At 40.4% G+C, this 13,886-nt stretch overlaps 1 protein-coding gene across 3 annotated transcripts in view; it reads right to left on the bottom strand.

Annotated features, from left to right (window-relative positions):
* Nucleotides 1-8,213: 8,213 nt before the first annotated feature.
* TTC27 (tetratricopeptide repeat domain 27) overlaps nt 8,214-13,886 on the bottom strand; it is a 185,015-nt gene continuing 179,342 nt past the window's right edge. The window contains 2 exon segments of one of the 3 annotated variants that reach the window (NM_001075862.1): nt 8,214-8,454; nt 12,629-12,729. In NM_001075862.1, the coding sequence (NP_001069330.1) occupies nt 8,332-8,454; nt 12,629-12,729 (224 nt within the window). In that variant the 3' untranslated portion in view covers nt 8,214-8,331. 3 annotated transcript variants of the gene reach the window in all.

The following is a 13,886-nucleotide window of genomic DNA, read 5'->3' as shown; positions in this document are numbered from 1 at the left end:
CAATCTGCGGGTTTTAATTGTTTATTTATTTTTCTTCCCTGTTACGTTGCCCTCTGTGCTTCCAAGGCTCGGCACAGATTCGGCAGTGAGAAGGTTTCCTGGTGTTAGGAAACTTCTCTCTTTTTAAGACTCCATCCCTCCCTCTTGTCTCTTTTTTTGTCTTTTATATTTTTTCCTACCTCCTTTCGAAGACTTGGGTTGCTTTTCTGGGTGCCTGATGTCCTCTGCCAGTATTCAGAAGTTGTTTTGTGGAATTTACTCGGCGTTTAAATATTCTTTTGATCAATTTGTGGGGGAGAAAGTGTTCTCCCCGTCCTACTCCTCCGCCATCTTAGCTCCTCCCCTCTAGAACAAATCATTTTAATAATTCCATGGAAGCATAAAATACCCCATATAGCCAAAATAATTGAGAAAGAAGAACAGAGCTGGAGGAATCACTCTCCCTGACTTCAGACTATATTACAAAGCTATAGTCATCAAAACAATATAATACTGGCACACAAAAAAAGGACACATATACAAAAATAAATTCACAATGGATTTAAGACCTAAATGGAAGACTGAATATTATAAAAGTACTAGAGGAATACATATGCAAAACACTCTTTGACAAACTGCAGCAATATTTTTTAAAATCCATCTCCTACACCAAAGGAAACAAAAGCAAAAACAAACAAACGGGACCTAATTAACCTTAAAAGTGGTTGCAAAGGAAAAAAAAAACCTACTGAATGGGAGAAGATATTTGCAAATAATATAACCCATAAAGGGTTAATATCCAACGGTAAAGCGTCTGTCTACAATGTTAGAGACCTGGGTTCGATCCCTGGGTTGGGAAGATTCCCTGGAGAAGGAAATGGCAACCCACTCCAGTACTTCTTGCCTTGAAAATCCCATGGACGGAGAAGCATGGTGCAGGCTACTATCCATGGGGTCGCAAAGAGTCGGGCACGACTGAGTGACTTCACTTCACTTCATCAAACATATATAAACAGTTTATATATTAAAAAATTTTTTTTAAATAGGCAGATCTATATAGACATTTTTCCAAAGAGGACATGCAGATGGCCAGTAGCTCTTCAGATGTTGAGCACATGAAAAATGCTCAGCATTGCTAATCATCAGGGAAATGCAAATCAAAACAAGATATCAACTTACACCTGTCAGAATGGCTATCATTGGAAAGACCACAAATAACAAATGCTGGCAAGAATGTGAAGAGGGGACCCTTGCACATTGTTGGAGGAAATGTAAATTGGTGCAGCCATTGTAGAAAATAGTATGGAAGTTCCTCAAAAAACTGAAAATAGAGCTACCATATGACCCAGGAATTCCACTCCTGGGTACATACTTGAAAAAAACAAAAACAAAAACCACCAATTCAAAAAGAGACATTTCCCCCACCACCATCATGTTCATCAGATCAGTTCAGTCGCTCAGTCGTGTCCGACTCTTTGCGGCCCATGAATCACAGCACGCCAGTCCTCCCTGTCCATCACTAACTCCCGGAGTTCACTCAGACTCAAGTCCATCGAGTCAGTGATGCCATCCAGCCATCTTATCCTCTGTCGTCCCCTTCTCCTGCCCCCAATAGCAGCATTATTTACAATAGCCAAGGAATGAAACAACCTATGTGTCCATCAGCAGATAAATTGATAAAGAAGAATGGTATATGTATACAATGGGATACTACTCAGCCATAAAAAAGAATGAAATCTTGCCATATGTAGGAACATGAATGGATTTGGAGGGTATTATACTAAGTGAAATAAGTTAGAGAAAAACAAATATTGCATAATATCCACTCATATGTAGAATCTAAAAAATAAAACAAATTAGTGAATAAGACAAAGAAGAAGCAGACTCACAGATACAGAGAACAAACTAGTGGTTACCAGTAGGGAGAATGAAGTGGAGAGGGGCAATATACAGGTAGGGGGAACAAAGGGTTATTATGGGATTATATGAAATCATGTGTTTGAAACATCTGAAAACTCTAAAGCACCTTAGAATTTAAATAATCTGTCATTCAACAAAAAATCTTAATAATAAAAAAATTTTAAGTGTCCTCCCAAATCAGCATGAAGGAATATCTGTCAATATCAAAAGACAAAACAAATTTTATTTAACCATTTCTTAGCTTGATTTATAACTTTTAAATAATTTAGATAAATGGTATGTGGACCTCCATTTATACTTTGGCTTGAAGCTTCACCATGTCAAAGGCAGGCCTACTTCCATGTACTTAATTATAAAGCTTAATTATATTTTTTAAAAAGCCTATCTCTTCCTCTCTCTCAGATGTATATGTGCATAGTCATATAGGAAATAGTCTAGAAGAATATGCAGGAAAATGTTAATATGGTTATCTCCTACAGGGGTGGGATTTGGGGTGATTTAATATTTTTCTTCTAGTTTATTTGTCTTTGTTAATTTTTGGACAGGGAACATGGAAGGAACATGTGTATAACTTATTAAAGGGGAGAGGTGAACATCAGGTGTGCCTACTCCCACCCTGCCACCAAACAGATAACCTGTTTCTACTGGTTAGGAAGCCAGTTGGGGGAACCACTGAGCATGTGAAGTACGTTCCAGTTCTGCTGCTGATACATTTTTTGTGTGTGTGAAAAAGAACCGTGGGGGCATAAACAGGTTTTCTGGCCAGATGGTTGTAAAAATACCAAGACAGTTTTGATCAACCCTGGCACCAGACATCATATAGACCCAACTGACTTCAGTAAGTAGTGATGAAGGGCGCATAGAAGACTGAAAAACATTCTGCAGCGTTATTTCTCAAGCTCCAGGTCATGACCCCAAAGGATTATGGAAATTGGAGCCAAGTTGCTGGACGCCCCACCCAGGGACTCCACCAGTCCCTGGGACTCGAAAGACCATCCACAATGCCTCTTTCTCTTGACTGTAACAAGAACTAATTGTGCTCAGTTGCTCACAAAACACTGTGCACACATCAACTGATATGACCCCAACAGCAATTCTGTCTGGTCTGTAGGCTGTTCACATTTTATAGCTCAGAATATAATAGAGGCCCAAAGAGGTTCAGATGCTCAAATGTGGTCACAACTGGGAAGCAGGTGAAGTTGGGACTTAAATCCAGGTCACTTCACCCCAAGTTCATCCTAGGGAGTCAGTTTCCCATTTCACCATTGTTTTACCTATTCTCTACCTAGTCTGCCTACTTATCCTCCCTTGTCACTGTTTCTTTCCTTTTCCTAGCACCAACCCAAGAAATCCCAATGATAAGAACTTAATTTTCTCTTTCATTTCATAAAAGCCTACCAGTCTTTCCTTCTTCCCTTCCCCTATTTGCACTTGCAGCCCAGAAATGTGGAAAGTTTGCAATGAAAATTGCTGAGAATCAACGACACTTTTGCATCATGGTCCCACAGCACTAAACGTCATTAAGCTCCAAACTGGAGACCAGGAAAGGTTATATCAGTGCTTATTACAAAGTGGTTTCTAAGACACTTATTTGTATATATATATTTTTTACTTTCAAAGCACTTCTATATGCATCTTCTCAACTTATCTTGCAATAACATCTCTGTCACATGGATCCCTGACAGGCTACAGAGAGGCCAAGGTCTTCCTCAAGTCCCACAGTAATAGTCTTCAAGATTCTCTCTGAGCAGCATTGTGTAATAATGTCTGTATGCCTATAGATGCTCACGTTCATTTGTACCCTCAGTCTGGAAAAAGTTAACAATGCATGGGTCAGCTCCTTAACAACATTAACATTACCTCCTCACCCCTTTCTGGCAACACCACCAAAAAAAGATTCAAAAAAGGCTGATACTTACTGTTTGGAGGACCACTTTCATAATCTCAGCTTTCTGCTTCACGGTCCTTGGCAGGGGTCCCTCTTCATAGATACAATGTTGGTGCAGGGCCAAGAGATGGTGTGATTGACTCACAGGTCACTGCAGTTTATAAGAAGTCAGAATAATAGACAGGAAAGCAGATGTGACATCACTGGCAAGGGAAAATTTGAATGTTGTGCAAAGTGAACTAATTACAGCTAGCTCTGAATAGTGTGGGAGGAGTGAAGACCTTGTTGGACAAGGCCAAACGTGAAAAGGTCCGCATATTAAGTCTAACCACTCTAAAAGTTTGCAAATCTCCTCAAAATTGACATAAACTTGTTATTTATCCTAAAGTCAAGGGGAAAAATAAGATCTGCTCAAACGAACTCTTTATTAACCACTTTATTGACCAGGGTGGAAGAGAAGGAGCTTTATAATAAAGTAACAAGAACATGCACACACAATCGGTTTCTAAATTGGCTTTGCTGTTAGCTGCATATCCTGAGTAAAAAGTACCTCTTTGTCCACTGAGCTACTGCAATGTGAAAAAGGAAACGAAAAAATTTCAAGATAAGCTCAGCTTTTATAGTTCACTTGTTGAAAACCTAGTGCAGCTACAATTATTATTAGGCCTTGGTCTGTGAAAGACTCGCCAAGAGTTAAAAGCAAGCCAGCACTACCTTTACCCCATAAGGGATTACTCTTTTATTGGCATAGTCTTGGGATTAGTGGAAATGTCTATCTAATGAATGCAGCTACTATATTTGAGCACATGCCTGAATAAGCTGCCTGTTGATTGAAACCTATCTATTTATAAGCACTTGTGCATGTTGTGAAAAATCCATCTGTACCACCACAGCATGGCGCCCACCGTCTGAATAAAGGCTCTTTGCCATTTCACTATAGAGCCCGTTGAATGAACAGGCAGAGAGGAAGTGTGCTACGTCCACTTAGCAGGTTTTATTCCTCACTCTTGGCCAGTAAAGCAGAGTTACCTTATCTAAACAGCAATTTAGATGAATGGGGATGTTATACAAACAGAAGTGGGGAAAAAAAGAATACTTTCCACGAGACTCACCTAGGGTTTTAACCTAGGAGACTTATCATAATTTGGATAAATGGTAACAAATAGCCCAAACTAGCCAAACTTCTTATGTCACAATGTTTGAATGTAGTCTGGAAAGTAGGTAGATTTACTACACATACTCGGTACCATTTCTTCTTTACATTTCTGCTATAGATGTCAACAGAAACAAGTACAGCATGAAGAGCCTTGATACACAAATAAGTCAAAGCAAGCTTTTGATGTTTGGGGTCTTCATTACTGTACTGAGGCTCCACTTGATGTAAGGCAAAGCTCTTCACCTCCACATGGGAACCCCAAAGTGCACTCTGGGATTCTGTAGTTCCAAATCTACTACTCTATTTCCCATCCCTCATCACACACCCCGTGGCTCTACACCCAAGACGTACCAACTCTCCAAGCTTCCTGAGTTTTGGGTTTGGGTGTAAAGAAGAGATTTCTTATTCCATTGGGGTTTACTTAACTCTTCTGCAATTAGGGCCCCCATTTACTATGCTTCTCTCATGGCTCAGAATCTGGTAAAGAATCTGCTTGCAATACAGGAGACCCAGGATCAATCCCTGGGTTGGGAAGCTCCTCTGGAGAAGGAAAAGGCAACCACTCCAATATTCTTGCCTAGAGAATCCCATGGACGGAGGAACCTGTTGGGCTACAGTCCGTGAGGTTGCAAAGAATCTGATACAACTGAGTCACTAACACACTTTTCACTTTACTATGCTGTCTTTTTGGAAAAAGGCTAACAAAAGATTTACTAAAATAAAGACCAAAGAACCGTAAATAATCTTAATAGACCACAGGCGATTGTTAACTAAGACTTCACAGAATTTCTCTCCTTGAAAAACTTTATAAACAATGACAAGCAAACCTTCCAGGTGTTGCACTATTGGAAAGAGAAAACTGAAATCAGCTGACTGCTGCTACTGCTAAGTCGCTTCAGTCATGTCCGACTCTGTGCAACCCCATGGACGGCAGCCCACCAGGCTCCCCCGTCCCTGGGATTCTCCAGGCAAGAACACTGGAGTGGGTTGCCATTTCCTTCTCCAATGCATGAAAGTGGAAAGTGAAAGTGAAGTCGCTCAGTTGTGTCTGACTCTTAGTGACCCCATGAACTGCAGCCTACCAGGCTCCTCCGTCCATGGGATTTTCCGGGCAACAGTACTGGAGTGGGGTGCCATTGCCTTCTCCAATCAGCTGACTACTGGAAGCCTTTTTCTGGCCTCAACATAGTAAGAGAATGTAGAATTTAGAAGTTTTTGAATTCTAGCTATTTCTCTTTCTAGAGTTTGTGACCTTTAGTTTCCTGGTGATATCAGAAACCTTCAGAGTACTTAACTGGGAACTCAATAAGTATTATTCATACTGTGGGAATTCAATAAAGATCAGAGGATAATATCTATTATATATTTTAGTTGACAAAACAAAAAAGTAATTCTGAAGACAAATGTATTAAGACTAAAAAACCAAAGCTGAAATTTATCATTTCATTTGGAAACAGCAAATATTTAAATCATAACATAGCAATACAGAGCACCAAAGACCCTGTAGGAAATGAAATATAGCTGTTTAAAGAGATACTGTGTTACTGACTCTGCAGCTAGGTTAAAGTGCTGTAAGTGATATTAAGAACGTGATAAGAGGTACTATTATCACAACACTTATTCTACAGATGGAAGAATCAAGTACCAGAGTGTCAAGTATCAAGGAGGTGGTAGAGACAAGGTTTTGTTAAAACCCAAGCTTTTCCTTCTTTGCCGTAGTCACCCTCCCACCACCACCACATTTTCTTTAACTATGTTAAACATTCACTTAACATTCACTCACCTAGTAAGATGACTAAACAACTAAAAGGTCTGTATCTTTAAAAGAAGGTACCTAAGAGCTCTTTTGTGAAACCAATCCAAGAAAAAAGAGATGTAGGGCAGCTTCTGGAGATTCTGGTCCACTACAGCATCTGAGAGCAGACGGGGAGGAAATAATCCTTTAGTGACTCGGTTAGTGACAACTCACATTTACCAGCACCATTCTACCTTGAACCCGAAGAAAGCAAACTGAGAACTAAAAATCTGGAAATTCCTCTTCACTCTTCTACTCAATTCCTAAAATCTTTACCCTTTTCAGTTCTAGTCTTCTATCGGGATTCATAGCTAGACACTACTAAAAAGGTTTTACTCTTAAAATCTCACTCCTCCTATCCAACCATCCATCTATCCACTTAATCCTCAATGGCTTCCATAAAAGGTACAAGTGGACATTTAACTTTAACCCATGCTACTGCATCACTTTATTGTTCTTTTTCATAGTTACCACGTCTCCTGTAAGAGAAATTGCTTTGAGACATATATCAAGTTTTGTTTTGTTTTTAACGCCAATACGATACCAGAAAAGAGAAGCATGTGGTTAAGGAAAAGAAGCACTGCTAAGCATTTATTCACTGACAAAAGTTTCTTCAAGTTTTTGTTTTAATGTTCAGAATACTTACATTCTGTATTTTTACATTTCCAAAGGCAGCAGAAAGTCACAAAGCAGTAAGGAATAGAAATTATTCACATTTTATAAATAAGAACATGGAAAATAGCAAGGGTCAATGACTTATGCATAGGACCGAACAGTCAGCAACCAAAGCCAGGACTACAAATTCCTACTATGACTTTTGAAGTAAGATTATTAAATTCAGCTGCTGACTTCAATATTTGTTTCCATAGACATTACTATGAAAACATTTTACTTTGGCATTTTTGTAATATGGCACCACTTATAGCTGTCTTCACTCATCATAACCTTATTAAATAACCATCTTTAAGGCTGGCAGTATACACAATGAGGACGGTCAGTCTGGTTACTAGTGGCTAATGGTTGAGTCAAGATTTGAGTTATGTCATTTTTTTCTCTCATTTTCCTGGTTTGGAAGTTAAACCATACCCATATTCCTAATTCAGCCAAGTCTGTATCTTTCTGACCTAAATGCAAAATCTCAAGAAGTGTAAAGGTTTCCATCACCGAATGTACTCTTTTATCACTTTTGGATAATATACCAGCCAATCTAATGATTCCACAAACTTGCAGTGTGTGATTTTTTTTCCCGTTTAGACTTTTTCCAGAGAATGATCTAATTCATTTTAGGCTGAGAGAGAATAAACTCTGTGCTAAAAAGAAAACTACATTTTCCCCCCTCTTTGTGCTGAAATACCTCAAGAATAATAAAAATAGTGAATTCAACTGTAATTAAGCCTAAAGAAAGAGGAAAGGAACATTTTATTTAATGTATTTCACAAAGTTCAAGCATTTGGAAAAAATCACAAAAGCAAGGATGTTAGCCATACAAGAAAAATTTATTTAAAAAAATCAGTATCTTGAGTTTGAGATACACAGATATAAAAGAAATTCTGGAAAGTGAAACACCTCTTCCAGAAACTGTTCCCAGGATGGTCAATACTGATTTCGAAATTGGTTGCTTAGGTCTTGAAGCTCTGTCACTAAGGTGTCCATAGCTGCTATTTCATCAGCTAATTCCCTGGCAATTTCTCCACTTGCCGCATCTGTAAAAAGTTGCTGCAGCATAAAGAACAAAGCAGAATTATCAAAACAGTGACCATCTCTTTAAAGAAACATAGACACAGAGTACAGAATTAAAATTCCCTTTATATAATAAAAACACAATATTATAGCAGCAATAGTCGTGTTTGTTCCATTCACCATCCTGGAAACGAACGAGCTGCAACAATGGATGAATCAAACAACATGCTTCAACTTGTAAATTCAAATGGGTCCGCCTCTTGGAAATGGTTATCTTGAGTATTGATTGTATTATTCATTTCAATGTCATAAGATGGTCTTTGGATAAATAGACATTATTCATCTAAGCAAAACAAATCTATTTGCTGTGTATACAAGCAAAACAAATACATTTTATATTCAAGTTCATATAAATCATACTCTTTATGCTATTTGAAAATTAATTATGGCTTAGGACTAAGAGGCCACAACAATCATCAAGACTGGGTAAAAATAAAAAAGTCCAGCACATTAAAACAAAAGTGAGCTCCTTCTGTAAAAGGAATTGTTTTGGGGTGGGGCAATACCACAACATCCTTCAGTAACACCACCACGGCTGGCACATTCTGGAACGCCTTTCTAGGAGCTGCCTGCTGAGCCAGTACAGGCGCGCAGGAAAACCAGCTTCAGGGTTTTATGACCACATTGTGTGTGTGTTTTTTAATCAGATATGTAATTTACTCAGCTTACCATCTATCCTTTTCATCACACTTAAGACTATTTGTTTACAAAAATCAAACTTATCATTAAAATATGACTATTTGCCACCACCACCACCACAGATGACAGCAATCATTCTGACAGCTATTCTAAAAAGGGAATCCTGAAGATGTTCTGAGTGAAGGCGTCATCACATGATAAGCTTAGAGTTTCCCACAGTGATTTATGGAGCAAAGAGCTGTTTTGTAACGCTTTGCCACGTAACTGTGTAGTCACGTCTTACACAGCATTTCACAACAGACCGACATACCAACTGCTGCGATGTGCAGTAGAAAAAACACCTCTGAGCAAAGTAACTTGGACTTACATGGCATATTTATTTTTACTAAGAATTACAGAGCTTATAAATCATCACAAATCTGCCTCACTTCCCTATAAAGTAAGGAGGAAGCAGAAAGAGACGGAGGCTTAGGCAGAAAAGAACAATTTGCTGAGGGTCCCATGGAGCGTAAGTGTTATATCTGCTCTGTCTCTAGGCTCTCTGGCATTCTCACCAACTGCTCTCAGGCCACCTACCCCCCAACCCCCACCACCCTGGCAGCCAATCTGTACAAGGACGGGGTGCTGAGGGTTGAGGAATTACTCTGTCCTGGCCGAACAAGAACTGGATGACTTTAGGTGAGTTTCTAGGTTCTATCTAGGAGTTTATGTTCATGACGTGCCAGGCCTGGCAGGAAAGGACCAGAGATTTGTGTGAACTGAGCCTATTACTTAACACAGTTATCCTCAGTCATTTTCACTTTTTAAAGTGTTCTAGAAAAGGCAATTCTTTTTCAGCAAATCCAATTTGTTATAAAGCAGAAAAGTAAAAATGATTTACTATAAAATCAGGGGCTCCCAAACATTATATGCAAAAAGGTGCTTTCAAAGGAGGTGTTGGGAAGCAATTTTTCCCATTTTTGGATAATCCAGTTGAGATCCAATGAGAACAAAATCTATACACAGATGATGTTCTGAAGCCTCATTTTCAATGTCTGGAATTCCACAATATGAATGGATTTGACAGTACATACAAGACTGTTTAAGTCAGGCTTCCCTGGTGGCTCAGGGGTAAAGAATTCGCCTGCCAATGCAGGAGACACAGGTTCCATCCCTCGTCCAGGAGGACCCCACATGCCGCAGAGCAATTAAGCTGGTGCACTACAGCTACTGAGCCTGTGCTCTAGAGCCTGGGAACCACAACTACTGAAGCCCACATGCCCTGGAGCCCATGCTTTGCAACAAGAAAAACCACTGCAGTAAGAAGCTGAGCAGCGCACCTAGAGAGTGGTCCCCTGCTCATTGCAACCAGAGGAAGCGTGTGCATCAATGAAGACCCAGCGCAGCCAAAAATAAATAAGTAAAATTACATTAGAAAAAGACTATTTAAGTCATATATAAGTGTAGGTTTATGTAAAATTAATATATTATAAGCTTTGCACAGAGAAGAGAAACTTGTGGAGTACATCCTGAAGAAATAAACAATCATGGGTAAGTTGATGACCTCACTGAAACTAGGAAACTGAGCTCCTAACTTGGGAATAAGAGTCACAAAAAAAGTTTGCTACCTTGACCTTTAAGAGAGCTCCTGCAGCTTTCTGAGACACACACAATCTGAAGCTGTGCTGTCAAGCTGGGAGAAAATACAGTTCTCCCAGATTACAGAAAACTGGTTCCAGCAGGCACACTCATTAAGATAGCAAATGAGTTAATAATCTACATAGAGACAAAAATGCTGCTCTAATCTGAAAAGATCATGCAATTAATAAAAATGCACCCTCTGGAAAGGTTTTTACCTGTGTCCAAAAGTGACCTTCACATGCCATGAATTTGGCTCTCAGAAGTGAGTTAAAATTAGCTGAGACCCAAGATTAAAAAGGGAAGGCAAATAAAGATTAGAAAAGAAAGTGCTAATTTGTACTAGAAGTTATACTACTTCAAACTTTGTTCCCAGTGGTATACTCCAAGCCTAGTTTACATGTTAGAACTACCTGAGAAACTGAACACAGATTTCCCAGGCTCTGCCCCAGACCTGCTCCGTCACAGGTGGAGATGTGGAGTCCAATCTACTCAAGAGCCCCCTCGATGACTCTCAGCTGTCCCCCTCCTAGCACCGGTTCACAGGGTGGTACTTGTAAACTGACAGCATACGTTTTACGTGTCAAACCTGAGTTTGACATCTACCGTAACATTTTTGTCAAATCCATACATCACCTGCTTAATATCTGTCTCTAAATAAATTTTTTTATTCAAATAAAAGTATTTTTTAAGGAAAACATTAGAACACTACTGTAAATAGAAAATAAGCAATAATATTCATGAAATTATAGATTTCATTGCTACTTACACTTTTTCTAATATGCACTGAAATAAATATATATTAAAATAACAACATTTACCCAAGTGCTACTAGTAGTATATATGCCACATTTGGGGGAAAAGTGATGTAAGTAGAAGAGCACTGTTTAAAGAAAGCATCAAGAGCTGGATTATACATATTAATTTCAAAGATTCCTAAGTTACCCATGAGTAGGGTGGTTTAGTCAGTAGGTCAATGATCTCCTCACCAGCACAACCACCTGGGGGCTAATATCTAAAACATAATGGGAGGGACTCCCCCGGTGGTCCAGTGGGTAAGAATCCCCCTGCTATTTCAGAGGACACAGGTTCAAACCCTGGTCTGGGAAAATTCCACGTGCCTCAGGGCAACAAAGCCTGTGTACCACTGCAGAGCTTGTGCTCCAGAGCCTGGAGCCGCAGCCAACGAGGCCTAGGCACCGAGAATCCAGGCTCCGCGACAAGGGAAGGCACCGTAAGGAGAAGCCGGCACACCACAATGAAGCACAGCACCCACTCGCTGCAAAGGGAAGCCGGCACACCACAACGAAGCACAGCGCCCACTCGCTGCAAAGAGAAGCCGGCACACCACAACGAAGCACAGCGCCCACTCGCTGCAATGAGAAGCTGGCACACCACAATGAAGCACAGAGCCCACTCGCTGCAATGAGAAGCCGGCACACCACAATGAAGCACAGAGCCCACTCGCTGCAAAGAGAAGCCGGCACACCACAATGAAGCACAGAGCCCACTCGCTGCAATGAGAAGCCGGCACACCACAATGAAGCACAGCGCCCACTCGCTGCAAAGAGAAGCCGGCACACCACAATGAAGCACAGCGCCCACTCGCTGCAATGAGAAGCCGGCACACCACAACGAAGCACAGCGCCCACTCGCTGCAAAGAGAAGCCGGCACACCACAATGAAGCACAGCGCCCACTCGCTGCAAGCAGAGAAGGCCCGTGCAAAGTAACGAAGACCCAGCCAGCCAAAAACAAATACACAAAATTTAAAGGTAAAATCAAATGTGGGCCTAAAGTTATCCCTCATGTAAAGAAAACTTAAGAGCAGCTGGCTGACACCAAAAACTTTTTTTTCCTATGATAATTCTAAATACTTCACATTTCACTCTCACCTTTGCTTTAGATAATAAGCCCCGTAAATTGAGTCGAACTGAAGACAGCACTTGTATAGCCTCCTGGGGACTGGATTTGTTTTTACTGCACTTAATAGCCACTGGAAGATAAATACACGGAAAACATCCATTAAAAATTGATAATGATGATAATTTAAAGGCACAAAATCCAATTATTTCATTAGCACTTTATACTAACAGACTTTAGAAATGCTTCTACATGGAAAGTTTTTATTTTGGTAAAAGGAAAATAAGTTATGTGCATAATTTCCCCTTTTATCCCTTAAAAAGGATAATTTATTGCTCAAAGGAGACTTTTGAGGAAAATGAGTGTTTTCTGGTGAGTTACAGACTGTTGGGAATAGACTCTAAAAAAACACAGAAGCAAAGATTATTGAAATTAGGCAGAAACAAGATGCTCACAGAGAACAAAAACAGACGCAGTTCATCTTGATATGGCTTCCCAAAGTACTGAGTCCCTGGTGGGGACTCACAATTGCCAACGACACCAGCCCAAGGAAGCGACATGCCAGATATTCACAGCTCAATTCTCACTGTATTTTCATACCTGGGGCTTGTATCACCACTCTGAAGAAGTGATGTCAACAACCCAGGTGCCTGCATTTAGAGAAGGTGAGCATGACCAGGCTGAGCCACGCCTGGTAACCATTAGCACCAAGCAGGGGAGAAGATGGTCACTCATGCCAACAACTCTGCCTCTGCATTCTGAGGAGCCCATTTTCCCTAAACTTGAAATTATGAACAGAGGCTATAACCCTTTCTAGCAGAAGGCCTGGCTATTAAGGCTTTTTAAGAACAAGTGAAGGAGAAGGCAATGGCACCCCACTCCAGTATTCTTGCCTGGAAAATCCCATGGATGGAGGAGCCGGGTAGGCTGCAGTCCATGAGGTCGCTAAGAGTCGGACACAACTGAGCAACTTCACTTTCACTTTTCACTTTCATGCATTGGAAGAGGAAATGGCAACCCACTCCAGTGTTCTTGCCTGGAGAATCCCAGGGACGGGGGAGCCTGGTGGGCTGCCATCTCTGGGGTCGCAAAGAGTTGGAAACGACTGAAGCGACTTAGTAGCAGCAGCAGCAGCAGCAGCAGCAGCAGCAAGAACAAGTGAAGAGCTTTGTAAAAATATAATGCTTCAGATTTCTCCACTGACTCCTTCTTGTTTCTGTTCCTACAACCTATTCTAAAACTCCACTAAACAGTGCAGCAACTGAAGTCTACTCAGTACCCTGTATCTTA

The sequence above is a fragment of the Bos taurus genome, chromosome 11, assembly GCF_002263795.3.
Source record: "Bos taurus isolate L1 Dominette 01449 registration number 42190680 breed Hereford chromosome 11, ARS-UCD2.0, whole genome shotgun sequence".
NCBI classification, from domain to species: Eukaryota; Metazoa; Chordata; class Mammalia; order Artiodactyla; family Bovidae; genus Bos; species Bos taurus.
This window is presented reverse-complemented; position numbering and strand designations above follow the sequence as displayed.